We start from the raw sequence: 27,909 nt of genomic DNA, 5'->3' as shown, positions 1-27,909 counted from the left end.
GTGGGATTGCTGGGCCATATGGTAGTTCTATTTTTAGCTTTTTAAGGAACCTCCATACTGTTCTCCATAGTGGCTGCATCAGTTTACATTCCCACCAACAGTGCAAGAGGGTACCCTTTTCTGCACACCCTCTCCAGCATTTGTTGCTTGTAGATTTTCTGATGATGCCCATTCAAACTGGTGTGAGGTGATATCTCATTGTAGTTTTGATTTGCATTTCTCTAATAATGAGTGATGTTGAGCAGCTTTTCATGTGCTTCTTGGCCATCTGTATGTCTTCTTTGGAGAAATGTCTATTTAGGTCTTCTGCCCATTTTTGGATTGGGTTGTTTGTTTTTTTAAAATTGAGCTGCATGAGCTGTTTATATATTTTGGATATTAATCCTTTGTCCATTGATTCATTTGCAAATATTTTCTCCCAGTCTGAGGGTTGTCTTTTCATCTTGTTTGTAGTTTCCTTTGCTGTGCAAAAGCTTTTAAGTTTCATTAGGTTCCATCTGTTTATTTTTGTTTTTGTTTCCATTACTCTAGGAGGTGGATCGAAAAAAATCTTGCTGTGATTTATGTCAAAGAGTGCTCTTCCTATGTTTTCCTCTGAGTTTTATAGTGTCCCGTCTTACATTTAGGTCTCTAATCCATTTTGAATTTATTTTGTGTATGGTGTTAGGGAGTGTCCTAATTTCATTCTTTTACATGTAGCTTTCCAGTTTGCCCAGCACCACTTATTGAAGAGACTGTCTTTTCTCCACTGTATATCTTTGCCTCCTTTGTCATAGATTAGTTGACCATAGGTACGTGGGTTTATCTATGGGCTTTCTATCCTGTTCCATTGATCTGTATTTCTGTTTTTGTGCCAGTACCATTTGTCTTGATTACTGTAGCTTTATAGTATAGTCTGAAGTCAGGGAGTCTGATTCCTCCAGCTCTTGTTTTTTTCCCTCAAGACAGCTTTGACTATTCAGGATCTTTTGTGTCTCCATACAAATTTTAAGATTTTTTGTTCTAGTTCTCTAAAAAATGCCATTGGTAATTTGATAGGGATTGCATTGAATCTGTAGATTGCTTTGGGTAGTATAGTCATTTTCACAGTGTTGAGTCTTCCAATCCAAGAACATGGTATATCTCTCCATCTGTTTGTATCATCTTTAATTTCTTTCACCAGTGTCATAGTTTTCTGCATACAGGTCTTTTGTCTCCCTAGGTATGTTTATTCCTAGGTATTTTGTTCTTTTTGTTGCAGTGGTAAATGGGACTGTTTCCTTAACTTCTCTTTCAGATTTTTCATAACTAGTGTATAGGAAAGCAAGAGATTTCTGTGCATTAATTTTGTATCCTGCAACATTACCAAATTCATTGATTAGTTCTAGTAGTTTTCTGGTGGCATCTTTAGGATTCTCTATGTATAGTGCCATGTCATCTGCAAACAGTGACAGTTTTACTTCTTGTTTTCCAATTTGTATTCCTTTTATTTTTTTTTCTTCTCTGATTGCCATGGCTAGGACTTCCAAAACCATGTTGAATAATAGTGTGAGAGGGGACATCCTTGTCTTGTTCCTGATCTTAGAGGAAATGCTTTCAGTTTTTCACCATTGAGAATGATGTTTGCTGTGGGTTTGTTGTATATGGCCTTTATTATGTTGAGGTAGGTTCCATCTATGCCCAGTTTCTGGAGAGTTTTTATCATAAATCGGTGTTGAACTTTGTCAAAAGCTTTTTCTGCACCTATTGAGATGATCATATGGTTTTTATTCTTCAATTTGTTAATATGGTGTATCACATTGATTGATTTCCATATATTGAAGAATCCTTGCATCCCTGGGATAAATCCCACTTGATCATGGAGTATGATCCTTTTAATGTGTTGTTGCATTCTCTTTGTTAGTATTTTGTTGAGGATTTTTGCATCTGTATTCATCAGTGATATTGGTCTGTAATTTTCTTTTTTTATAGTATCTTTGCCTAGTTTTGGTATCAGGGTGATGGTGGCCTCATAGAATGAGTTTGGGAGTGTTCCTTCCTCTGCAATGTTTTGGAAGAGTTTGAGAAGGATGGGAGTTAGCTCTTCTCTAAATGTTTGATAGAATTCACCTGTGAAGCCATCTGGTCCTGGACTTTTGTTTGTTGGAAGATTTTAAATCACAGTTTCAATTTCATTACTTGTGATTGGTCTGTTCATATTTTCTATTTCTTCCTGGTTCAGTCTTAGAAGGCTATAGCTTTCTAAGAATTTGTCCATTTCTTCCAGGTTGCCCATTTTATTGGCATAGAGTTGCTTGTAGTAGTCTTTTAGGATGCTTTGTATTTCTGCAGTGTCTATTGTAACTTCTTTTTCATTTCTAATTTTGTTAATTTGAGTCCTCTGCTTCTTGTTCTTGATGAGTCTGGCTAATGGTTTATCAATTTTATCTTCTCAAAGAACAAGCTTTTAGTTTTATTGATCTTTGCTTTTGTTTTCTTTATTTCTATTTCATTTATTTCTGCTCTGATCAGTATGATTTCTTTCCTTCTGCTAACTCTGGGTTTTATTTGTTCTTCTTTCTCTAGTTCCTTTAGGTGTAAGGTTAGATTGTTTGTTTGAGATTTTTCTTGTTTCTTGAAGTAGGCTTGTATTGCTATAAACTTCCCTCTTAGAACTGCTTTTGCTGCATCCCATAGATTTTGGATTGTTGTGTTTCATTGTCATTTGTCTCTAGGTATTTTTGATTTCCTCTTTGATTTCTTCAGTGATCTCTTGGGTATTTAGTAACGTATTGTTTAGCCTCCATGTGTTTGTGTTTTTTATGTTTTTTTCCCTGTAATTCATTTCTAATCTCATAGCGTTGTGTCAGAAAAGGTGCTTGATATGATTTCAGTTTTCTTAAATTTACTGAGGCTTGATTTGTGACCCAAGATGTGACCTATCTTGGAGAATGTTTCATGCACACTTGAGAAGAAAGTATAATCTGCTGTTTTTGGATGGAATGTCCTATAAATATCAATTAAATCTATCTGGTCTATTGTGTCATTTAAAGCTTGTGTTTCCTTATTAATTTTCTGTTGGATGATCTGTCCATTGGTGTAAGTGAGGTGTTAATGTCCCCCACTATTATTGTGTTACTGTCGATTTCCTCTTTTATAGCTGTTAGCAGTTGCCTTATGTATTGAGGTGCTCCTATGTTGGGTGCATATATATTTATAATTGCTCTATCTTCTTCTTGGATTGATCCCTTGATCATTATGTAGTGTCTGTCCTTCCTTGTCTCTTGTAACATTCTTTATTTTAAAGTCTGTTTTATCTGATATGAGTATTGCTACTTTGGCTTTCTTTTGATTTCCATTTGCATGGAATATCTTTTTCCATCCCCTCACTTTCAGTCTATATGTGTCCCTAGGTCTGAAGTGGGTCTCTTGTAGACAGCATATATATGGTTCTTGTTTTTGTATCCATTCATCTAGCCTGTGTCTTTTGTTGGAGCATTTAATCCTTTCACCTTTAAGGTAATTATCGATATGTATGTTCCATTTTCTTAATTGTTTTGGGTTTGTTTTTGTAGGTACATTTCTTGTCTTGTGTTTCCCACTTAGAGAAGTTCCTTTAGCATTTGTTGTAGAGCTGGTTTGGTGGTGCTGAATTCTCTTAGCTTTTGCTTGTCTGTAAAGCTTTTGATTTCTCCATCGAATCTGAATGAGATCCTTGCCGGGTAGAGTAATGTTGGTTGTAGGTTCTTCCCTTTCATCACTTTAAGTATATCATGCCACTCCCTTCTGGCTTGTAGAGTTTCTGCTGAGAAATCAGCTGTTAACCTTATGGGAGTTCCCTTGTATGTTATTTGTCATTTTTCCCTTGCTGCTTTCAATAATTTTTCTTTGTCTTTAATTTTTTCCTATTTGATTACTATGTGTCTTGGTGTGTTTCTCCTTGGGTTTATCCTGTATTGGACTCTCTGTGCTTCCTGGACTTGTGTGGCTATTTCCTTTACCATGTTAGGGCATTTTTCGACTATAATCTCTTCAGATATTTTCTCGGGTCCTTTCTCTTTCTCTTCTTCTTCTGGGCCCCCTATAATGCAAATTTTGTCGCATTTAATGTTGTCCCAGAAGTCTTTTAGGCTGTCTTCATTTCTTTTCGTTCTTTTTTCTTTATTCTGTTCCACAGCATTGAACTCCGCCATTCTGTCTTCCTGGTCACTTATCCGTTCTTCTGCCTCAGTTATTCTGCTATTGATTCCTTCTAGTGTATTTTTCATTTGTTACTGTATTGTTCCTCTCTGTTTGTTTGTTCTTTAATTCTTCTAGGTCTTTGTTAAACATTTCTTGCATCTTCTCGATCTTTGCCTCCATTCTTATTCCGAGGTCCTGGATCATCTTCACTATCATTATTCTGAATTCTTTTTCTGGAAGGTTGCCTATCTCTACTTCATTTAGTTGTTTTTCTGGGGTTTTATATAACTTGTTCCTTCATCTGGTACATAGCCCTCTGCCCTTTCATCTTGTCTATCTTTCTGTGAATGTGGTTTTTGTTCCACAGGCTGCAGGATTATAGTTCTTCTTGCTTTTGCTGTCTGCCCTCTGGTGGATGAGGCTATCTAAGAGGCTTGTGCAAGTTTCCTGACGGGAGGGACTGGTGGTGGGTAGAGCTGGGTTTTGCTCTGGTGGGCAGAGCTCAGTAAAACTGTAATCCACTTGTCTGCTGATGGGTGGGGCTGGGTTCCCTCCCTGTTGGTTGTTTGGCCTGAGGTGACCCAACACTGGAGCCTCCGCAGGATCTTTGGTGGGGCTAATGGCAGACTCTGGGAGGGCTCACACCAAGGAGTACTTCCCAGAACTTCTGCTGCCAGTGTCCTTGTCCCCATGGTGAGACACAGCCACCCCCTGCCTCTGCAGGAGACCCTCCAACTCTAGCAGGTAGGTTTAGGTCAGTGTCCTATGGGATCACTGCTCCTTCCCCTGGACCCGACGCACACAGTACTTTGTGTGTGCCCTCCAAGAGTGGAGTCTCTGTTTCCCTCAGTCCTGTCAAAGTCCTGCAATCAAATCCCACTAGCCTTCAAAGTCTAATTCTCTAGGAATTCCTCCTCCAGTTGCTGGACCCCCAGGTTGGGAAGCCTGACGTGGGGCTCAGAACCTTCACTCCAGTGGGTGGACTTCTACAGTATAAGTGTTCTCCAGTTTGTGAGTCACCCACCCTGTGGTTATGGGCTTTGATTTTATTGTGATTGCGCCCCTCCTACTGTCTCATTGTGGCTTCTCCTTTGTCTTTGGATGTGGGGTATCTTCTCTGGTGAGTTCCAGTGTCTTCCTGTCGATGATTGTTCAGCAGTTAGCTGTGATTCCAGTGCTCTCGCAAGAGGAAGTGAGAGCACGTCCTTCTTCTCCGTCATCTTGAACCAATCTCGGAAGATCATTTCTTTTCCTTCCCTCGGCAGCCTAAAGACTGCAGTAGATAATGATATCTTATTCTAAGTCCCTCTTCAGAGAGAGCATCACACACATTTCTGAGAAAAAACTAATCTCCAGCTACTTTGCCGGGTGGACCTGAAGAAGCATGTTCCAGAGTCAGGACCTCAGATTTCTTCTTTTTTTTTAAAATGTCATCTTTCCCGGGTCATCATCATAAACTTTTATATCAAGAGGCTGATCCTGATAAAGTGAGGGAATGGAAAAGTTTAAATATGGGATGAGAATGATTTTTAAATGCTGGAGGATTTGCCTAAAATCATTCATGTTTTTCTATCCAGCGAGTCCTTTTTTTGAGTCCTGTTGGAATGACGACAGACCTTTGAATATTTTCTTCCCTCTAATCATTACTTTGAAGAACCTGGAGAAGATATGAAAAATGAAATTGATATCTGTTGCTTTATGGCGAAAACCCAGGCCCACCCACTGCACTTCGTTGGGCAACCCCTTTCTAGATCAAAGTCGTGTTCCCCAGGAATAAACTCTTAGGTCATTCACCGGCGACCTGTTATGTTGTTGTCACATTGGTGCCTGACTGTTACCCACTCCAGCCTCAAAACTGGAATGGGTAACAGTTCAAATCATGGTTTTATTCTGAGGCCCATTTACAGCTGTATGTCTGGGGACCACTTATCATTAGTTTCCTTGTCTATAAAATAATAGTTGTCACAGAACTTTGCAGTGGACATCCCAGGAGAAGTGTGTAAAGGTCTAGCAGGTGCCTGGAGTCTGAAAGGGTGCAGTACAGATACCCTCTCTTTCCTTAACTGTGAAAGGTGACCACCTGGGGCATTTTTTTTTTTTTATTAAAGCAAGGAAGAAGGCTTCATCAGAGGGTTCTGCCTCTTTATTGATGCCTGCCACCCCCTGGCCCATCAGCTGCTAAGTGTCAATAATTCTGCTGGTTTTCCTTCCCTGAACACAGATGGTGGAGGCAGCATCAGACAGTTTCCCAGGCATGCTAAACTGAACTAAAACATCACCCAGGGAGAGTCCCGTTCTGTTGAGAAAGCATCGTCTGGAACCTGAAGTAGTTGTAAAACACAGAAAAGATTCCAGGATCACAAGCACCCGCTAGGGAGTGGCCAGGAGAACTGTAAAGGTATTAAAGCCTCAGCTGTATCCCCAAACACAGCTCTCTGTGGACAACAGCTTCTCAACTAGGGTGAATCGGCTAAATCGGGTGGTCACTGCTGCCTGGCTTCCCTTTTCTTTCCTTGCTGTGTTAACCCATGAATCACTGTCCCTGTGGCTGCAAAGGTTGGGAAGTTTGGTGGATGGAAAATGAGAATGGGTGTGAGATATATTAATTTCCTTTCCAGGAGTCTGAATTTGGAGGAGGCCTCTGCTCTTTCCCTGTCAGAATTATATTTACAGCAGCAGCGTGGGAGTGATTGAAAGCATACTCTTTGGAGTTAGACTTCCTGGGTTGATGCCCTGACTATGTAATTTAATCAGCTATCTCTCTTTCGGTGGATTATTTGACTTCTGACCTTGATTTTCTCAAACTGTAAAATGAGAATAATAATATTAGTTCGCTCAGAACTGTTTTAATTTTAAAATGAAATTATACATAAGAAGTGCTTAGAATAATGCTTAACAAATAGCGTGCACTCAGTAAATGCTGTATTTGCTCTCCTTGAAGCAAATTGCTGGTATCCATGGCAAGAACACTGGCTTTTACATTCCGTTATCTAAGAGTCTCTAAGACAGCTCTGGCATAATTTCTTCTGAGCTAGCACTCGGGTGACGCTGAAGACATCTTTTTCTATGTCTTTCATTCCTGGAGACCCCTGAGGTTTAAAGTTATATGTATCTTCTTTCCTTAGCAATCAATATCCATTACGTATAGCTCATGGTTACCGCTTTTCCTGGAGAAAGATGTTAATGGATTCTGTCAAGGCCACGAGGCAGCCACTTCCTTACAGAATGGCTTTTGAGTTTCTTAAAAGCCTGACCTTCAGTTAGAAAGTGATCAGGAAGCTTCCAATAAGCTCAGGAGTCTAATCAATATTTCTGTCTTTGGTGATGATCAGTTGTCATCAAGGGTCCACCAAAAAGTCATGTAAGTCACACAGGCTGTGGCTTTTCCTGACATTTTCTATCCATTAGGTGTCCCTGGAAAAGGGGGAGCTCTTCAAGTTTCCACGGCAGAAGTGGCTAATCTGCTGGCCTTCTAAAAAATAAGTACACAGATAATACAAAATATAAAAACAAAAGCAAAATCTCACAGGAGTCTTCAGGAGACTAGGTTATTTGGGACTATTGACAGGTCAGCTTCAAGAAGACTGGATTGCAGAACTGAAAGTAAATAATATTTGTCTTTCCAATTTAAAATCTCCAATCATAGCTTTCAGGCTGCCAGCCCAGCTCCCCTTTCGTTCAGTGATATGATCCCTATTTTTCTACCTCAACCCACGACCCTGGCAGACAGGAAGTTGTGTCTGGCTAAATTCACAGAGTTATCTCCTTAATAATCAAGAACAAGACTTTAGCACATTTCTTAGTAAATTTATTTGAAGTCATGATTTTGACGGCCTGGTGTTGTCTGACAAAGGGATGAAATCGACCAGCAAGCTGCCCGCTCACAGGAGATTTAGTTTCCTATGTCGCCACCTAGTGACCATTCTAGGAACTTCATTGATGGGTTGTCGGGTACAGACAGACCTGCCACATATGTGCACGTTTATAAGGTTATTAGCTTTCTTTAGAATATATTTCCCAGTTTTAGCACATGTGTGTGCTAAAATGGGTGTTTTTTTTTAAATTCCACAATCTTGTGTCAGTACAGATGCTTTGAGAAAAAGGCAAATTGGGTATATGGAGCTGGTTGGTATTTGAGAATACAGTCATCCCTCTGTAATCATGAGTTCTGCATGCAGGGATTCAACCAACTGAGGATGAAAAAATATTTTTTTAAAAATTCAGAACGTTCCAAAAAGCAAAACTTGAACTTGCCACATCCCAGCCACTATTTACATAGCATTTACATTTTATTTACAACTATTTACAAAACTACTATTTTCGTTGTATTAGGTATTATAAGTAATCTAGAAATGACTTAAAGTATACTAGGAGGATATGCTTAGGTTATATGCAAATACTTTGCCGTTTTATGTTAGCGACTTGAGCTTGGGAGGAGTTTTGTTTGGGGGGGTCCTGGAGCCAATCTTCCACAGATACCGAGGCAGGACTGTAATGGATGCTATTGGGAATGCTGGTTTTGTTTTGTTTTCGTTTGGGTCACCATCACTGCATTCCTGGCAGAACTGATGTAAAAACATACTTGAGATTCCTTGGCACTGTAGCATTTAGGCAATATATTATAACAAATACGGATTCTGATTTATTTTTTTGGAGAATTTTTTAAAGTGATTTGTGGGAAGTTAAACTGCAGAATCTGTCCCCCACCTGCCCTCCACCCCCTGAAATGTACAGCCACTAATGTCTATGCTCAGTTTGACTTCTTTTTATATTTTACTGATTTCTATGGGTTTCTCTGGTTCTGTATCACTCACTGGTCAGAGGTTTGGGCAGTGGTTTTGCTCAAATTCTGGGAGCCAGTATACCTTTGGCCCTCTGCCCTTGATCTGTGCCTGGGCTGGGGAGCATAGTCAAAGTTCAGCTGGGTTTCACTCATGCCTTGGATTTTCCTCTGTGGCGCTCTCTCAGGTACTCACCCCCAAGGTGGGGGTGGGATGGTGTGGGGGGCTTGTCAAACCTGCCATGCTTCTCTCATGCCCATACCCCCCTCTTCCCATTTCAGGTCGGTCCACTCTCGCCCTCCCTATGACTAAACCTCAGCCTAACTAAGATGCGTCTTTGTCCTATTTGTTTTCTGTCGGCACTTTTGCTCATCAATCGTTTGAGTTCCTGCTCCCCAACCCAAACCAGCCCACTGAATGTCCTTAAAAAATGTAAATACAAAGTTAGATAAAAGGTCTTGGAAGGAGCAGTGCATGTGATGGGCCCTGAAGCCCCAGCTTCATGACCTTGCCAATAAATCTGCCTCTGTCCAGGGCAGAGGGCACATGACCCAGCTGTAAGCATAGCCCAGCATCCCAAGACACAACATCCCAGACCCGTAGCAAGCTCTGTCTAAGTTTAGGCAAGTACTAGCATCAGGAAGGGTTATTTATTCGTGGCAGGGCAGCAAGGCACTCACGGGGCTGAGGTGGGAGGCAGAGGTGCTCGGACAGTAGGTCTAGCAGGTGTGTCCATTCCCACCAGGAGCGGGCCTAGCAGGTACGTCCATTCCCACCAGGAGTAGGTCTAGCAGGTGCGTCCATTCCCACCAGGAGTTCTGTCAGTGCTTGTGGGTTCAGGGGAAAGGATTCAAACCCTGGGAGGTGACAAGAGCTAGAAATATCAAGGCTATGAAATCATAACTGGCTCCATAACCAGGGACAGAACTGGGCCTACAAGGGGCCCACTAGTAGGGGATAGCTGTGAAAATACTTCCTAATCTGTAGACAATATTGGAAGAAGAAGATCCCTAAGAAATAGAGCAGAGAGAGGCAGCATTTGAAAGGACTGTAGGTAAAGTCTCTAAGGTCCAGGTTGAGTAGTATGGGCAAGCATGATGAATACCACCTGAAATTAAAAAGAGGCTCAATTGTCAGAAGGCCCCTGGGGTTATTTGAAAAATAAGGAAGCAGATTAGAAGACTAGAGTGATTAGGCAGGAAGCAATGAAGCAGGAGGACTTAGGGAATGCCAGACATATTTATAATTGGAGAGAAGAAATTTGAAAAAAAGAAAAATCACTAGAAATTGGTAGTGGAGCCCAAGACAAAGGACATGAGTGGCGTCCTTGGAAAGGACACCATGAGGGGAGTTTTCTGAAAGAGATGGGAACAATGAAAAAACCCCAGCAAATCAAGAAAATGATTCTTTTAAAGGGGGAATATCACCAAAATGTATATTGTTCATCAGCACGTATTGTTCAGGCAAATATGGATATGTGGACATCCCTTCATTTTGTCCTTTTTAAAAAAATTGTTTATAGTTGATGTACAGTGTTGTGTTAGTTTCAGGTGTACAGCAAAGTGAGTCAGTTATACATATACATATATCCACTCTTTTTTAGATTCTTTTCCCATATAGGTCATTACAGAGTATTGAGTAGAGTTCCCTGTGCTGTATAATAGGTCCTTATTAGTTATCTATTTTATATATAGTAGTATGTATATCTCAATCCCAGTCTCCCAATTTAACCCTCCCCCTGCCCCTGCTTTCCCCCGCTTCCCCTCCCAACCATAAGTTTGTTTTCTACATCTGTGACTGTTTGTTTTGTAAATAAGTTCATTTGTACCATTTTTTTTTTTAGATTCCACATATAAGCAATATCATATGATATTTTTCTTGGACATGAGGATTATTGTTTGCTTTAATGAGGCTAGTGTATATGATATGGAATTTCTCTTCTCTCAAAAATTTACATAAAAATTTCAATTAGTATATTTTGCATTAAGCATGCCTTTATCGGTATTGTTTCTTTCTTTCTTTTTTTTTTTTTTTTTTTACAGATAAAGATTTATTTTAATCAGGTATGTATTCATCATCTCTTTTAAGTGTCCAACTTATCCTGTGGAGGACACACAGGAGACAGGCACTTTTGTGGAGGCCGGAGCACAGAGGCAGACTCTGTATCTCCTACCAAGACCAGACTCATGTCACTCTGGAAAATGGGACAAATTAAATCTATAACACCTATCAATATATACTGTGAAACCTTATTTCATTACCACAGGCTGGTAAATGCCCTTGGTGCATGAATGCATTGCCCATCCAAGGTGCCAGTTTTGTTTCTTAAAGGAATAGCTTTGATTAGAAAAACAGATGCTTTTTGAAAGCACACTAGGTACAAAGTGCTGAGTCACTGCTGTCCTTTGCTGATTTCACTCACTCTTCCCATCTACCAGTCAGCAGAGCAACAGAAATTCACCAAGAACCACCAGCTTTCTTCTTTGATTCGCAGCCTTTATTTCATAGAATCAGAAAATTTGCAGTTAGCCCTTGAAAACTTTATTTCAGTAAGTGAAAGAATAATTGCAGATAGCTTTAGCAGTTAACAAAAAAGAAGATAGAGAACACATGAGAACACTTTGAGGAGCCCCCGTATAAGAAGGAGCTGAAATCATTCCCAGGACAACCCCGCGCGTCGCCATCGACCAACGGAAGGGAAGGAAACAGTGCAGAAGATGCACAGGAAGTGCTCAAACACGTATATTGTAAGGATCTCAAAAGCCCTTCGTGGGAATTGTCTTTCTTCTCTGCTGGAGTCAATTTTCTGAAATTTTTGTAATGCTCTGACTTTTCTGTCACGTTCTTAAGGAATTCTAAAAAATAAGGAATTTTGAATTAACTTCTAGGCATTTAGAATTACCAGGAGCATTTCATGTCCTCTTTGGCTGCCACCAGAAGTTTAAGAAGGATTTTTGTAGTTAAAGTGACTATTCTTTTCCCTCTTTCACTGTTAGGACTGAGTGGGACAACTGTCTACCTTTTAATTAACTAGTGGAATCTGATGTTTCCTGCACCGATTTCCTTGGCATCTCTGCAGGAGAGAAGTTTATTTAAACCATAATTAATGGTAATTATGTCAGGTTCAAATTAAGATAAGTACTTTTATGTTCTCAAAGAGATAACCTGTTATAAGAGATGTTTTACTTCTTAGACTCAGCATTGTAATTTACTATCCTCTAAGTTTTGACTCTTTTTTTTTTTAAGTAATTAGATTAATATTTTGTAAGAAAATACTAGAGCAAGAAGACTATTTTTGTATTAAGCTAAGGAGCATTTGAAAAATGGTAGATTTTTTTGGTAGCATATGTCTATGCCATTCTACAGGTAAATATTACAGAAAATGTTGTTTCTCTTCACCGTTTTCTGTCTGGATAAAAAACATTTGAAAAACTACCAGAAATATGTGTAGCAAACATCTAGGGAAGGTTAAGAAGATCTCGCATCCAGAATCCTCAGCCTAGCCTTGCACAGCCATTCTGGATATCCAATTTCAAGCTCTAAATAAAAAGAGATGGTTAAAAGTAAATTGTTTTCTGCAAAATCTATAAGCATGTTATATTTCATTTATAGCTACTAATTACAGTAACCTTTCTGGATTCTGTTGTACTTCATTTATTCACATTTTTCCAGATTGCCTTAGCCATGGCTAATTAAACAGTTATTATAAAATTGACAAGCCTATCACAAAAGAAAGAAAATCATTTTATTTTTCAATACAAGAAGCCAGTTTGCTTGCACTAAGGAGCATGTCTTTATACTCCCCAGTATGAGACAGGTTCATCCTTGAGGAGTGGAAGGGCCATTAGAAAAGTCTTTCCTTCTCCATCCCAACAGGGAAAGTGTATTGGGCAGTATTTCTAGTAAGAATGCTTTCTGGGGGAAAGCTTCACATTAACCCAGTACATTGTAGGGACTCAGCAAAAGTCACTGAACGGATGAATGAAGGAATGAAAACAAAAACTCTGAAATGTAGTCTCCCTTTGGCAAAAATCACAATTTTTTGATAAATTTTCTGACATTAGACATAATAATTCAAAAGTGAAATCATCCCTCGGGCATAGTCAGTTATTGATTTGTAAGTGAAAACTTTGGCAAAGTAATCATGAAAAAAACTGTTCCATTAGAAAGGATACCTTTTATATGATTACCAGTACTGTTGTGTCCTTTAAAATACCTCATGAGAACCCATGGGTATGTATACTCTAGCCAAGAAAAGTTTGAGAAAGAAATTTTGTTTTGTTGTTATTTCCAAAATGTATTCAGACTCTGACACTGTTGAATTCTAGCTTGCTCCTTGAGTCAGGTTGAAAACTCTTGGACTAAAACATGCACTGCGGAATTATCAGAAATTTAAGCATATCAGGGGAAACAATTTCAACCCTCCTAATCTTTTGATAAGAACAGAGGATCTCTCCAATCAATGAGTAGACAAAGAACACAAAAGGAGGCTAGCATTTGAAAAATTTAAAAAGGAGGGAGCCGTCTGTCACAGGAACCTACCACTTTGGCACCTGGATTGGGATCTGCAATTCCTCTTGGCTCTTTATTTGCAGGTTTCTATAATAAACACATTTTGTTGTGTCAGGAACCAAACCAGATTTCACACACAGACACACATACACATGAGCACATATACACACAGACCACCTCTTTTTGATCCATGAAAAATCTAAGACTGTAAATCGCTAGGGAATGGAGGAGATGGGGCTGGGGTGAGGCAATGATAGTTCAGGATAAGTGAAGTTTTATCAGAAACCATGTTTCCTTGTTATCCTGGTTGTAACTCTCTCCAACAATATATTTGGTAAGAAGATTGCCAAACATTTTTCAAGTACTAGAGCTTTCATTCAAAAAAAATGTCAGTTGAAATCCCAGTAAAACCAATTTATAAAAAGGGACTGCGCTGGTGGAGCAGGGCATGGGGAGATATGCTCATTCCGTGCCACCCTGACTATGCATCACGTTCTGAGACCCTTTTGTGTGACAGGCAGATTCTGTGGAGCCACGGACTGAACACTACCTTAATCACATCCTTCTAGCCATTAAACAATGCGTAATGAGATTTGCTGAGTTTACAAAGATGTAGTTGAGAATCTCGGTGATCACATGCAGATGTGCCTGGCCAAAGTTACCCCTTTTTTTTCTTAACATCTTTATTGGAGTATAATTGCTTTACAATGGTGTGTTAGTTTCTGCTTTATAACAAAGTGAATCAGTTATACATATACATATGTTCCCATATCTCTTCCCTCTTGCGTCTCCCTCCCTGCCACCCTCCATATCCCACCCCTCTAGGTGGACACAAAGCACCGAGCTGATCTCCCTGTGCTATGCAGCTGCTTCCCACTAGCTATCTATTTTACATTTGGTAGTGTATATATGTCCATGCCACTCTCTCACTTCGTCCCAGCTTCCCCTTCCCCCTCCCCATATCCTCAAGTCCATTCTCTAGTAGGTCTGTGTCTTTATTCACGTCTTACCCCTAGGTTCTTCATGACCTTTTTTTTTTCTTAGATTCCATATATATGTGTTACCCTTTTTGAAGTGCTTTCTTTTAACCCCCAGTGGACATTAATACAACCAGGCAGCATGGTTCAGTGGAAACAGGACCTAGGAGAGGCACTGGGTACCAGACAGAAAAGCTAACCAAATATCATTAATGTAACTGGGAAAGGACACCAAACACAGATCTTTTCCAAACCACAATTTTGCTGAGAACTGGCCTTTGATGGGTAACTAATGTATCAAACAGGAGTCAGATAAATCATTATTATTCATATAATTTTATGACAAATAATACAAAAAACCTAAACAAGAGATTCAGGGACCCAAACTGTCCTATACAATCTACATTTATAATATATTATACTATATGGTTAATTAAATTCATTCATATATTTAACAAATATTTATTAAGCTCTTCTTCTAAGTTCCCACATTTCACTAAAAATCCAAAAAGCCCTTAAGGATTTTGTATTCAATACAAATATGCCCCAGGCTCTATTTGAACCTCTGGTGACTATCTATCATTGATCATATGCTCAGGCTAACTTCACCTGAATCCTTTCTCTGGGAGTGCAACTGTTTTGCACATTAATTTAAAGAAAATGTAATTAGGAAAGTCACTGAGACAGTGCATGAGGCATAGTAGATATTTAACACATATTAAGTGCTAAATATATACCAAACACGGTGCTAAGTGCATTTGCATTCAGTTTCTTATTTAAACCTGATATTAGCATCCTGTGTTTTCATATCAGAAAATCTCAGTGTAAGCTTAAAAAATTATTACACGATATTTTCCTGTCATTTGTGTGGACAATGAAGACTTGTTTATTTGGGTCACCACTGGCATAATAAAATGTATGAATGGATAAAAATGATAAACCATCATATTTCCAGAGAAAGGGTAACTATACAGACATAAGTAAGAGAAGTTCAGTAAAAGCCTTTCTACTATAATGTCATATATGTGTTCCTGGGGGTAGGGTGGGAGCTTGTTCTGTAATATCGTACAGTAAAAAGCACAGGGCTTATGGGACATGGAGAGTTGGGGCAAAGCATTCAGAATCTCTGGAGCCGTGGAGCAAGATTACCACTAACCAAAAAAAAAAAAAAAAAATCCTAATTTAAAAATACTAACACCATTATATTTTCATTGGCATTTGCATCTAACAATGATCAGTTCATACTTCCTTCAAGACTTAGGTCCTAGTGGGCAGTTTCATCGGTATAATCTTATCGCAAATTCTTTCTTCACTGGTTAATTTTTTTAAAAGGAATGCTTTTGTAGCTTCCTAACCAGCACTCACATTTTTTTTTTTTCCCCACTGTGTCAAATGCACTGGAAATCATAGCTGTTGTTAAAGGTGCTGAACAAGCCACTGCTTGCAGGGACTTTTACAGGATTGTCAGCTTTTTTATTAGGTTTTCATATATTGCTATGGGTGTTATTTTAATAAACTTTTCTTTTAATGTAAAAGATACACAAAGAAATGTACAAACAGAAAGTATGAGGTGGGTGAATTTTTAAAAATGAGCACCTATGGTTAACCGAACCCCACCCAGATCAAAACATAAAACTTTACCGTTCCCTCTGAAAATCTTCCCTGTGGTATGACTACCCTGACTTCTAATACCATAGAGTAGTTTTGTCAGTTTGAATTTATATAAGTTGAATCATACAGTTTGCTTTTGGGTTTGGTGTGTTTTCTAAGAGTATGTGATAGTAAGATATCACATACAATAGTATGTTGTAAATGTCAGTAGTTTGTTCATTTTTCCTTCTCTGTAGTGTTATTGGACATTCGTATTATTTTCACTTTTTGCAAATAATGCTGTTGGAACATTATTGTTGATGTTTCCGATATACACATGTACACATTTCTGTTTGGTGTGTTCATAATGACAGGAATTGCTGGATTACAGGGAATGTGTATGATCAGGTTTAGGGTATAGTATGAATTTTACCTATTGGTTGTACCGTTTAAAGTTTCATTAGCTTTTATGAGAGTTTTTACTCTCTATATCCCCACTAATAATTGGCACTGTTGCCCTTATTCATTTTTAGTCATTTCTTGGGAAAATACAATACAGATAAAAAACACACACAAAACAGATTCATGGCTTAATGAACCATTTAAGGTAAATATCCTTGCAATCACTGCACTGATTAAGGAATAAAACTTTGCCATTTCATGTTTCCTATCATTACTGTCACCCACTTCCTCCCCCCAAATTAGCCGCTTTCCCAACTTAAAATAATGACCTCCTCCTTGCATGTGATTATACTTTTACCCCCGAACATTTATCTCTTAACACTATCATTTAGTCTTGTACATTTTAAAGTTTTTACGAGAAAAAGATTTTTCCCAGTATTTTTCTGATACTGATTTCTAATAGAATTTTATTTTGAGAACATATTTTGTATGACCCCAATTCTTTTAAATTTATTAAGACTTGTTTTATATCCTAGAATATGGTTTATGCTTGTACATTTTTCCAGTCATGCACAAATTAGTATTTTATTTAACCAATATATTCTGCTCTGAAATAGTGTCTTGGTATGTTTGAGTCCTGCCATCCTCTCCTTCCCCACCTGTCAACTGAAGGTTATTGGTGTGGAATCATGTTAGACTATTCTGCATTTCCCACCTCACTTAGCTTAGGGATAGTTCCACTTCAAACATACATACAACTACTTTTTAAATTGATTAACTAGTGCAAATGATATTTTCTTACATGTAGGGGGTGAATATCAGGTAAGATGGGCTCAGTCCTTGTCTGCTGCTCGTCACCGAAGTATCCTTTATTCTCCACTCCTAGGGTTTCTCTCGGTGGGCTGCCAAGAAGGGAATTGAATGTTGATACCAGCTAACGTATGAGGTAAGCCTGTGGTTAATATTAAATCATCTAGGAGATTTTTTAAAGACTGATACTCATGTTACACTCTATAACAATTAAACCTGATGGAGGAATCAAATTTAGTATTTTTTTAAATCCCTTTTTTTTAAAAAAATTGGAGTATAGTTGCTTCACAATGTTGTGTTAGTTTCTGCTGTATAGCAAGGTGAATCAGCCACGCGTATACAAATATCCCCTCTTCCTTGGATTTCCTTCCCATTTGGGTCACCACAGAGCATTGAGTAGAGTTCCCTGTGCTATACAGTCTGTTCTCATTAGTTATCTATTTTATACATAGTAGTATGTGTCTGTCAATCCTAAATCCCTTTTGATTCCAGTGTGCAGCAAAGTTTGGGAGTCACTGGGATAAACATTTCAATGAGAGCAAAGTGTGTAAAAGCTTGACTTATTACTACTCTTACTTGGTCTTCAGTAAGAGGCTTATACTTTTCTCCCATCTCTATGGCCATAAAGCTTACATAATCTCAGTCATGGGCCCCTTCAACACACAGAGAATACAGACATACCTTTGAACTTGCTTCAGCTTAATACATTTTTTGTAACGAATTAATACTATGACAACCACGACACCAATAATAACCAGGATGAGAACAACCACCAGGATGGAGATATCTGTAACATTAAAACACATGAACTTCAGCCAGGACATCAACTTTAGGACAATGGAATATTAACATTTAACTGAGCTGTAACCATTCTGCTTCTTCCTTCCTTGAAGGGCTTTAATTCTCCCTCCTCCGGTTATTTTTTTAAATAAAGTAAAAGGCCAAAATATTGCACAAATTATTATCTGTATTAACAATTAGCACTCCACCCAAGATTCCATTGTGTTTAAGGGAATCACAGTCAGCAGGAAAAGTTGGATTGTCAGTTATTGACTATAGAAAAGGCCTTACTGTGTTATGGGTTCTTAGAAGAACTCATCCAAATTTAACTAGAAGGAGATACGTTCATTCTAAAAAGAAATTTTAGTAAATTCAAACTTGGGTATTTAAATATCCAAAGTACCAAGAAGACCATACAAATCCATACAGAAATACAACATATGTGTAGTAGACTTAGCATATAAGCAAAAAGCATTCTCACTGGTGAGGCTTTTGATATATGCAAGATATTATATTAATCTAGGATGCTCACTGGTAACATTTAAAGTTTCCTCCCATTCCGCAGATGCCTGTACTGCCTCGCACTGGCACTCAAGTTCACCGTCATCCACCTGGAAGAGCCATAAATCATAATTCATCAAATGACTGACGTAAGTTGTGTTTTGCAGCTCATTTAGCTTAGTGCCAGCTCTACATCAAACACACACACCCAAAAATACGCACACCCACACAGTCATGAACTTTTTATTGATTAATTAACTAAACTGCATACCAAAATCAGCGTTGGGAAAAATAAGCAAACAAAATACAAGGAGCAGCTATCTTTGAAGATGACCTTGGAACAAGAGAATGATCCTGACAAATTCAAAACCAGGTGAGCCAGATAGTTTGACTTATTTTTGCAGAAGCCATAAATCTTATTAAATGAACAGCCCCAGCTAGAGCTGGACATGTCATAGCCAAAGAGGAGACTCTTAACTAGGTTTAGTAACAGTGAGATAATATTAACGTGGGAAAAAAGTGATGGCATAATGTTTAGTTCATCAAAGAGCATTGTGTAATGGTTAAGAACACACACCCTTTCTGTATCGAATTCTCACCTTTTCCTTGCACATACCATCAGTGTGACTGGTTTGCCATCTCTAAAAGTGGGCATAGGAATAGTACTTATCTTTTAATGTTGTTATGAAGCTTTTAAAATTTAATATATATGTAAAATAATTGAAAGAGTACAACTCTATATACGTGTTACTGATTAATTTGGCTTAGGAAAGATGTTACCCACACATGCAAACTGCTAGGTACTGCTAGTATTGAACAGTGTTAAATGAGTGAAAAAAATTGCTTTTATTGTTTTTCTCAAAAGCTTTAGGCTAATGTTGATATTGGTGTAATTTAACTGTAAGTGAAATTATGATAGATCCAATGTTAAACTTCAGGTTTAAACTTCATTCATACGTAAGCTCCTGGGTTTCTGGATTACCAGTCCAATGATAAGACATATACTTGCAACACTGGCGTTATCTATGTATAATACTTGGTTTGGCTTTTGGATCAATATTATTGATGATACACAAAAAAAAATGGATCCCAAATGCATATTTGATTTAAAAATCACTATGCATACATATATACATACATACATACACGTGTATGCGCACACCTGCACTTATACATAGGCTCAGGAATGAAGTCTTGTGTAAATAAATGACTGGTAAGACACTAATTTTAAAAGAAGTCAAACCTTACAGAATTTTCATTGCACTGAGAGGAGCAATCGGTTGAATTGTAGGCCTTTGCAGTAGTCACACATTCACCATTGCTGCACACCTAGAAATGAAGTCACCAAGATGAATTAGAATTACTTGCTCTTAGAATTTGCATCATTTGTTCTATTGTGAAAAACCATATGTAGAATCTTCTGTGGAAGAAGAAATCCTCTATAAATATTCGATGGTTATTTGAAATGTGTACTGCACATTCAAATACTGTTGTATACAAACATTAATTATAATGTCTATGTCCTTATTAATTCTTCAAATGTTAATCTATCAAAGATTCCACCATTGTAATTGCAACAGTTTCTTCTATTACTTCTATAAGGTTTTCTTCTGATTTGTTAAGGATCCATGATTGTTTATTTCACAGTTGCTGGTTGGGCATTTTGTCAAAATCAATTAATCTTCTTATTTATACTTATTACTTTTGTTTTAAATTATGCTCGTTTTTGGGGGTAAGTTTTATGACCAAATTACTGTTGTTTTGTTGCTTGTGGTTATTGCCTGGATTATCTTAGCTCATTTATTTGTCGACTGTTATTTTTATTTTTACCTGTTTCTTTAGAAAAAAAGCAGACATCTAGAAATGTTTTTCCAACTCTATTGAGGTATAATTAACAATTAATAATTGTATATATTTAAAGTGTATATCGTGATGACTTTAGGTACTCTTATACATTGTGAGATGACCACAAACAACCTAATTAACACATCTGTCACCTCACATAGTTACTTTTTTTGTGATAACACCTAAGATCTACTTCTCAGAAAATTTCAAGTACACATTATGGTATTATTAACTATAGTCACCATGCTTTACATTAGATCTCCAGAATTTACTCATTTTATAACAGAGAGTTTGTACCCTTTAACCAATGTCTCTCTGTTTTCCCTACCCCTCATCCTCAGCAACCATCATTCTCCTTCCTGCTTCTGTGACTTTAATTTTTTTAGATTCCACATATAAGTGAGATCATACAGTATTTGTCTTTCTGTGTCTGGCTTATTTTGCTTAGCATAAGTGAAATCTCCAAGTTCATCCATGTTGTTAAAAATGATTTCTATTTTTTAAGGCTAAAAATATTCATATATATATATATATATATATATACACACACATATATAAAGTCACATATATGTGTATATATATATTTACATATGTAATCACATTTTCATTATCCATTCACCTGTCCAAGGACATTTAAATTGTTTCCATTGGCTATTGTGAATAATGTTGCAGTGAATACGAAAGTGCAGATATCACTTCAATTTAAATCCATTTTCCAGTTGGCTGGAGTACTTGACTATTTTTCTTTTCAGAAAATAAATGCTGTCTAATTTTAACTGTATATTGTCTTAATCATAAGGTTGTGAGGGTGTTGTTCTATTACTTTACACTCTGAATAATAGCTTGGTTATATATATGGTTTTAGGGTCACCATATTTCTGTTTCCCAAAACTCTGTGGATTTTGCTGCGTTATCTTCTGGCATTTTTTGTTGGAGATAAATATGATGGTAATGTGATAATTTTTCCTATTGAAACAATACTTGCCTTCTTTTGTGCTCATAGAACATTTTCTTTATTGTTGACTTCATGGTATGAAGGTAAGTCTAAATGCTCATTTATTTTTATGATTTTTTCCTGGTACTGAGTTTTTACTTTATGCATTCCTAAGCTCAGGGACATTTTTGAGTATTATTTCCTTAATTACATTTTTTTTACCTCTATTCTGTTTCCTTTATCTAGAATTCCTATTAACACTGTATCAGGTTTCTTAGCACTATTTCTCTTGCTTTTATTCATTTTCTTTTATTTTTAAAAATTTCCTTATCTTATTTTTCTGTGTTAAGAAGTTTAGCTTCCAATTTCCTTTTTTTTTTTCATGGAGTTTCTATTCCATGGCTTACTGCATAAATTGCATATAAACAGGCAATCATGATTCATTTTGCAATTTGAAGGCAGTGCTTCTTGATTTCAAATTATATCATTTTTATAGATTTAATATCCTTCTAAATAGTATAAAATATAAATTTAACTTATTTCTAAAGGATTTTCCTCTTTTTAAAAATGTTTCTGTTTCATAGGAGACTATCATCTTTGATATCTCACACTGGTCTCCTTTGTTCACCATACTGAATTCTCTTATGTCTGTTGTTTATCTTCTTTCCTTATGCTTATGGAATGGGTTTTCTATATACATGATTAAACACTGAGAAACATTGTTTTAAAATCCATGTAGACCTTACTTCAAGTATTTCAGGCTCAACTAAAGGAAAACACTGAGACGTATTTTATTTTGATTTTGCTGTTCTGTATGTTTAATAAAGAGATAACTACAGAGACAGTTTTTGAGCAATTCTTCTGTGGTGGAGAATGAAAGAATTAACTAATTTCCTCTCTTTCTTCTCTTCTCTCCTCTACTCTCATTCTCTCTGCAGTCTACTATCTTTCTCTCTTACCGTCTCTCGTCTTTTATTTTTCATCTTTTTTTCTTATCTATGTTGTAAGTTCTATAGTATAACTAAGGAAAAGGGCACCCAGGGGTAATGGGATATGTTTGTCCTCTTTTCCCATGCCAAATTAAAATTTACCCAGAAAGAATAACTACTAAGAGAAACTAGAGTGTTTTTAGGCATTTAAAGTTCCTCAAGTCTAAAAAATAGTATCTCAGAATAAATATGAAAATGACAAATTCTGTCAGTAGTGTCTTTGTGATACCTCTACAGACTAGCGTTTGCTATGCATAGATTCCCTCAATAGGAATTGGTTCAAGAATTGGTACCATTGTGAGTGGTGCACTTCTGTACTAAGATTTCTCTAGAAGGAATTAGGCACTCTATGTGGTGGCACATGGTCGTGATGTGTTTGCACAATCGCGAAGTGTTCCTTAACAACTGCTCCCCTATCAATTTCTTGGCTGAATCCCTGCCATTCTATGAAAGGGATGTCATACATTTGCTTTGTACCTCTGGCTGATTTCCCTTACCTGAAGTGAGTAGAAAATTATTCGGTATTTTCTTCAAACCAATGCCGCGTATACTCTATCTTACTGAACGTCCTTGAACTTTCTAGTTTGGGTAGGTACACATACCCAAATTTTCACAGCTATTAACTCTTTGCCATTTTTATGTTTATTTAGTCCTTTTAATGGGAAACTGTATAATTAAATCTATGGACTTGAAATAGAGGTCTCTATGAAATTATTAAATTCTGGTTCTGCTTTTACATGCTGAATTTTTACTTTCCAATTCATTTATCTATCTCATTATATGAATGATACTGTAATGCTTGTGGATGGCAGTGTCGGGGGGTGGTGCGTATCACAGAAACTGCTCAACTTCAAAATTGCTGATTTTCTCTACAGTGTTATATTTTTTCAAATATTCTTGTGTTTATAAACCTTGATGAGATGGCTGCTTTTTTTAGTTTACATTCTCAGGTTTTCATCTTGGAGTGATAAAGCCTTTCCAGTCAGGCTTCACTCTACCTGTTCAATTTAATTTTTTGCAATTTCACTCGGAGCGCCAGTCACTCTGAAATTGTCAGCTACCTGTCTGTGCCATACACTTGTACCTTTTCGTATTATGTAGGTATATTTCTTTTTAAAAAGTCTTTTCTCATCTTCTGTGTGTTGAAAAATGTTGTTCATAAAGTCAAAGCTGAAATGTCACTCATTTAATGGCATCAGAAGATGCCACTCTGTGTTCTACAAGTAAGGTCAGTCATTTCCTTTGGACTCGTGCACATTGATCACATCACCGTGAAAACAGTTGAGTTGGATTGTGGTGATACACTTGATTTAATCTACGAAATTCTCAAGTACACTCATCTTTACATCAAGTGTGTCCTGCACAGACACTGGCACCATAGTATGTGCCCAGTAAATATGTCTGAATGAATAAAATAAATGAAGATTCTATGGCTACTTCATAGTCAAATAAATTTTAAAAATTCAGTCTATAATTTTATTGAGCATCTACTGTAAGACACTAATTAAGCACATTTATAATATTTTCATAATTTGTATAACAAATATTAAGCAAAATGAATATTTACTATAGTGTTATTGCTACTCTGCTCAATTAAAAAAATACTGCAGAGTTTTTTTCTGTGTTCCCATATATAAGCCCTCTGGAACCATTTATAGGATCCAATGAAGTTTTAAGTGACTGGACAAGCAGTTTTAATAAAACAAAGGGCGTTCATCTTACCAGTCCATCTCCACATTTTGTTCCAGGAGCAACCAGGCCAAAATCCTTAGAATCGTGGTATAAAAAAAAAGTTTTGCATTCAGTGGCATTCTGCTTCAGAGGCTTCTTAAGGTGATAGATCTTTTCTTCTCCAAGGACAGAAGAATGCTGCCCACCTGTGCAGAATATCTTTCCACATTTGATATCTCTGAAGGAAAGGAAGAGTATTCTCACACTTGGGACCAGAAATACAATAGAACTTTAGAGACTAGGTTGGAAGTGAAGTGGCCCGGTCACTTTTTTCTAAACCAGGCTTGTCAGAGCCCAGGAGAGGCTGGGTAAACTGTTGGACCCTGTTTCCTGACCCTGGAAACTGAGATGAGTAGACAAAGATGTAAAATGATTGTATTTCTTTATGATATCTATGTAATTCTCATAAAGCAATATTAGCTCAAGTTTACAGGAGAATATTTCTTATTAGTAATTTGAATTAGCATAACTTTAATCAGGATATTAAGATTTCCTTCTTACTCTTTCTTGCCTGGAGCACATCAGTTGATTCTCACAACAAATCTATGAAGTTGCTGTTATTATAACTCCCTCTTTACAGATTAGGCAGCAATTGGAAGTGAGAGAAGTTAAGCTACTGCCCATTTTTAGGATTATATTTAGAAGCAAAGTAGAACTTGATTCTAGGTTTTTATTATTGTTGTTTTCAGTCCAAATCCTGTTTGGGGGCACACAGAAAGCCTTGCCAAATGTCAGAAACAAACCCAGAAGTGGGGGTCAACACATGCTTTTTAAAAATCAGATCTAACATCCAATTCTCCCATTCTGTCTTCAACTTCAGCGTCTACCTTTCTTTCTTCTGATGGCTTTCCTTCTTTTTTCCTCTTCTCCCCTTTTCTACTTATTTTCCCCCTCCTTCTGTTTGCTTCTTTCTCCCTTTTTTTTTTTTTTTAAATTTATTTATTTTTATTTATTTATTTTTAGCTGTGTTGGGTCTTCGTTTCGTGCGAGGGCTTTCTCTAGTTGTGGCGAGCGGGGGCCACTCTTCATCGCGGTGCGCGGGCCTCTCACTATCGCGGCCTCTCTTATTGCGGAGCACAAGCTCCAGACGCGCAGGCTCAGTAGTTGTGGCTCACGGGCCTAGTTGCTCCGCGGCATGTGGGATCGTCCCAGACCAGGGCTCGAACCCGTGTCCCCTGCATTGGCAGGCAGATTCTCAACCACTGCGCCACCAGGGAAGCCCTTTCTCCCTTTTTTTGTACCTTCTTTTCCTCCCTTTCTTCCTAAGAATCTTAAATCTTTCCCATCTTTCCTCCTTGTATTCCATGACTTTCAGTTACAAAATACAGAACATAAATGCCAGTTAATTCCATCAGGGATGTATGCTCTCTCCCTTCTTGCTTCCCTTTCTTCCTAATCTCCTCAGTAAAAACAGGCTGGCAGCTGTCAGAACAAGAGCTGCTCTGATTTTGCAAAACACTCTGAGAGGGCACGTACTTTTCTTTACAAGGCACTTACTTTTCTTCACAAGGAATTAATACGTGTTTCTTGTTTTTGCAGTATCCAAATTTATTTCCAATTTTATTCATCTTGTAGCAGATATCAGAACTGTCTTTTGCCTCTGGGATGCAAAAAAATGGTATGATAAAAGTAAAAGAATGAAAGCATGAATATGACAAATCATAAAATGCCTTACTTTTCTAATATAATTGAAATTTCAGTGTCATGTAGCAGTGAAGCAGAATGGGACAAATAAATTACTTAAAAACTATCCTATTGCCTCAGGAAGATATTTTAGGAAGGACTATGGATATAAAAAAGAAATACTGAGCTAGTCAATTAATGTTAGAGGTAAAGTCAATGAATATGAAAGGTATTATTCAGAAAGGTGCCAGGTAATATCTGCCACAAATGGCATTATCTCCAATCTTGTCCCCAGATTCCTAAAGGACAATAACAGAAATAACGGCTATTATCTTTATCAATCATTCACTGTAATTGTCTCTCACCTTTATCAAACAGTTCAGAGCACTGGTCATCCCGGGTGGGACAATTCCCCATGAAGCAGTAGCCTTTTGCATTCTTGCAAGGAAATCCATTTATTTGGAATTGGTCCTTAGGACACCCGGAAGAGTGGCCAGTACACATCTCAGGAAAATCACACTCATCTTTTGCTGGTCTGCATATAGATGCTGCTTTTTTCAACTGTTGAAGAAAAACGAATAGATTGAATCTTGGACACCCATAGGTTAGGAAAGGTTCAGTAAGTAGGAGGAAGTAAGGAGGCTGACCCATTTAATTTATCTAAAAAAGTTTTAAGGATGGATCATGACTTCCCTCTCCATTCCACTGAGAATTATTAGCATTCTTGGTTTTTATGTAATTTTAGGAACGACAGGTTGGTGTTTTTGAAATGTGGTATTAGAGCAGCACTGGGAAGAGTTGGAATGGACATAAAATGGGGACATGAAGCATATGTTCTGTTCATCTTTCCTTCTTCATCCCTTTAGTACATCCCTTTCTCACACCCCACCCCACTGTACACGCACAACTGGGAACGCCTGACTCTAATGAGGAATCACCACTCCCAATAAATCAGATCTTTTCAGATGAACTAAAAAAGTACCCAGGCTCTCACTGCTGGAGGGCATGACATGGAAATATTCTCTTTCATTCAGCCATTCAATATGCATTTAATTTGTGCTGGGTTTTGGAAAGATTTGAAGATGAATAAAACACACTTCCTTTCCTTTGTCAGTTCACAATCCAGTGGCGTGAAAGAAGTGTCAGTAAACCCTTGGACAGAGGCATTTGGACTTTTGGTCATCTTTCCTAGGAATACATCTCCAGCTGCTGGTCACTATCACTTTCCAACTCCAGGATAACCCTTTTCCCTTTCAGTTCACTGTCGTTGGGATGCCATTTTCCCCCTCAGCTGAGGTGAAATAGGTTGGTAATGATCGACAAAAAAAGCAAGAATAATGTTAGTCGTATAACTCCACTCCTAAAAGTCCAAGCACTGCTTACCTGCTTCTCCACTCCCCAGACCATAACACTGCTTAGTATTTAGAAGTCTGAGCATCTCAGAAGAGGCTGTATTGGGTACGAGCAATCTTAGCTCCAATCTGGGATTAGTGGTGGAAGGTCATTCAGTGGCCAGACGACTCTGGTTCTATGTATACTTAATAAACTGAAAACAGAGAAACCCAATCCTAGCAAAGGATCTTACCTGACAAGATTCACAGCATTCTCCTTCTGCACAATTAAATCCTGGCTTCAACATACATTTGTGTGCATCACAGCAAGGATTAGTGCACTCCTGGCAATAATCAAAAATGAAAAAATTAGAAGTGGTTTGTAGTTTGGCTCCTGTTTGAAGAGTTAATTTGTGGTGCTTCTATGCAATTTAGCCATAATTGTTTTTCAGAGTTAAATCCAAATGCATGGTCCTTGTCTATGATATGTATACAAAGACTACTGCTTGCAACTGGTGTTTGGGACTTTTACTTTGTTTCCTTCCCTTGTGCTGTTCAGTACTCCACAGCTAATGATTCTCACTGGTAGCATACAAAGCCCAAAGTTTGTGACCTTCCATTCTCCTGATGACTTCTCTTCTCTGGAAGAGTCCTGCTGCTTCTCATGCTAAATGTTGGGTGTGAGATAATACAACTTCTGATTTTATTTTTTCTCAAGATGCTAAATATTTCAGGCTGAACTTTTAACAAAATGCATCATTAGATAATAACAGGATAGACACTTATACCCTATCTGCTGAAACAAAGTTAAAACTGCAAAATATTGTCTGCATCTTGTCATGTAAGGTACTTCAAGTGTTGGAATGAAACTGTAAAACCATTCCAAAAAATGCACATAGGCAAAAGCATCACTTTCCAAAGTTAGGATTCTCTTTCCATTTAATCTGAGACATTTGAAAAATA

At 37.6% G+C, this 27,909-nt stretch overlaps 1 protein-coding gene across 1 annotated transcript in view; it reads right to left on the bottom strand.

Annotated features, from left to right (window-relative positions):
• Window positions 1–14,191: 14,191 nt before the first annotated feature.
• Window positions 14,192–27,909, bottom strand: part of ADAM7 (ADAM metallopeptidase domain 7) — a 55,547-nt gene continuing 41,829 nt past the window's right edge. The window contains 8 exon segments of the mRNA XM_082469093.1: window positions 14,192–17,304; window positions 17,894–17,999; window positions 18,525–18,603; window positions 19,742–19,822; window positions 23,984–24,170; window positions 25,490–25,592; window positions 25,981–26,176; window positions 27,201–27,290. Coding sequence (XP_082325219.1) covers window positions 17,181–17,304; window positions 17,894–17,999; window positions 18,525–18,603; window positions 19,742–19,822; window positions 23,984–24,170; window positions 25,490–25,592; window positions 25,981–26,176; window positions 27,201–27,290 — 966 coding nt within the window. The 3' untranslated portion in view covers window positions 14,192–17,180.

This window comes from Balaenoptera physalus (genome assembly GCF_965194825.1).
Source record: "Balaenoptera physalus genome assembly, chromosome: 7".
Lineage (NCBI taxonomy): Eukaryota > Metazoa > Chordata > Mammalia > Artiodactyla > Balaenopteridae > Balaenoptera > Balaenoptera physalus.
The sequence above is the reverse complement of the archived record's forward strand: the minus strand, read 5'-3'. Positions and strand labels throughout refer to the sequence as shown.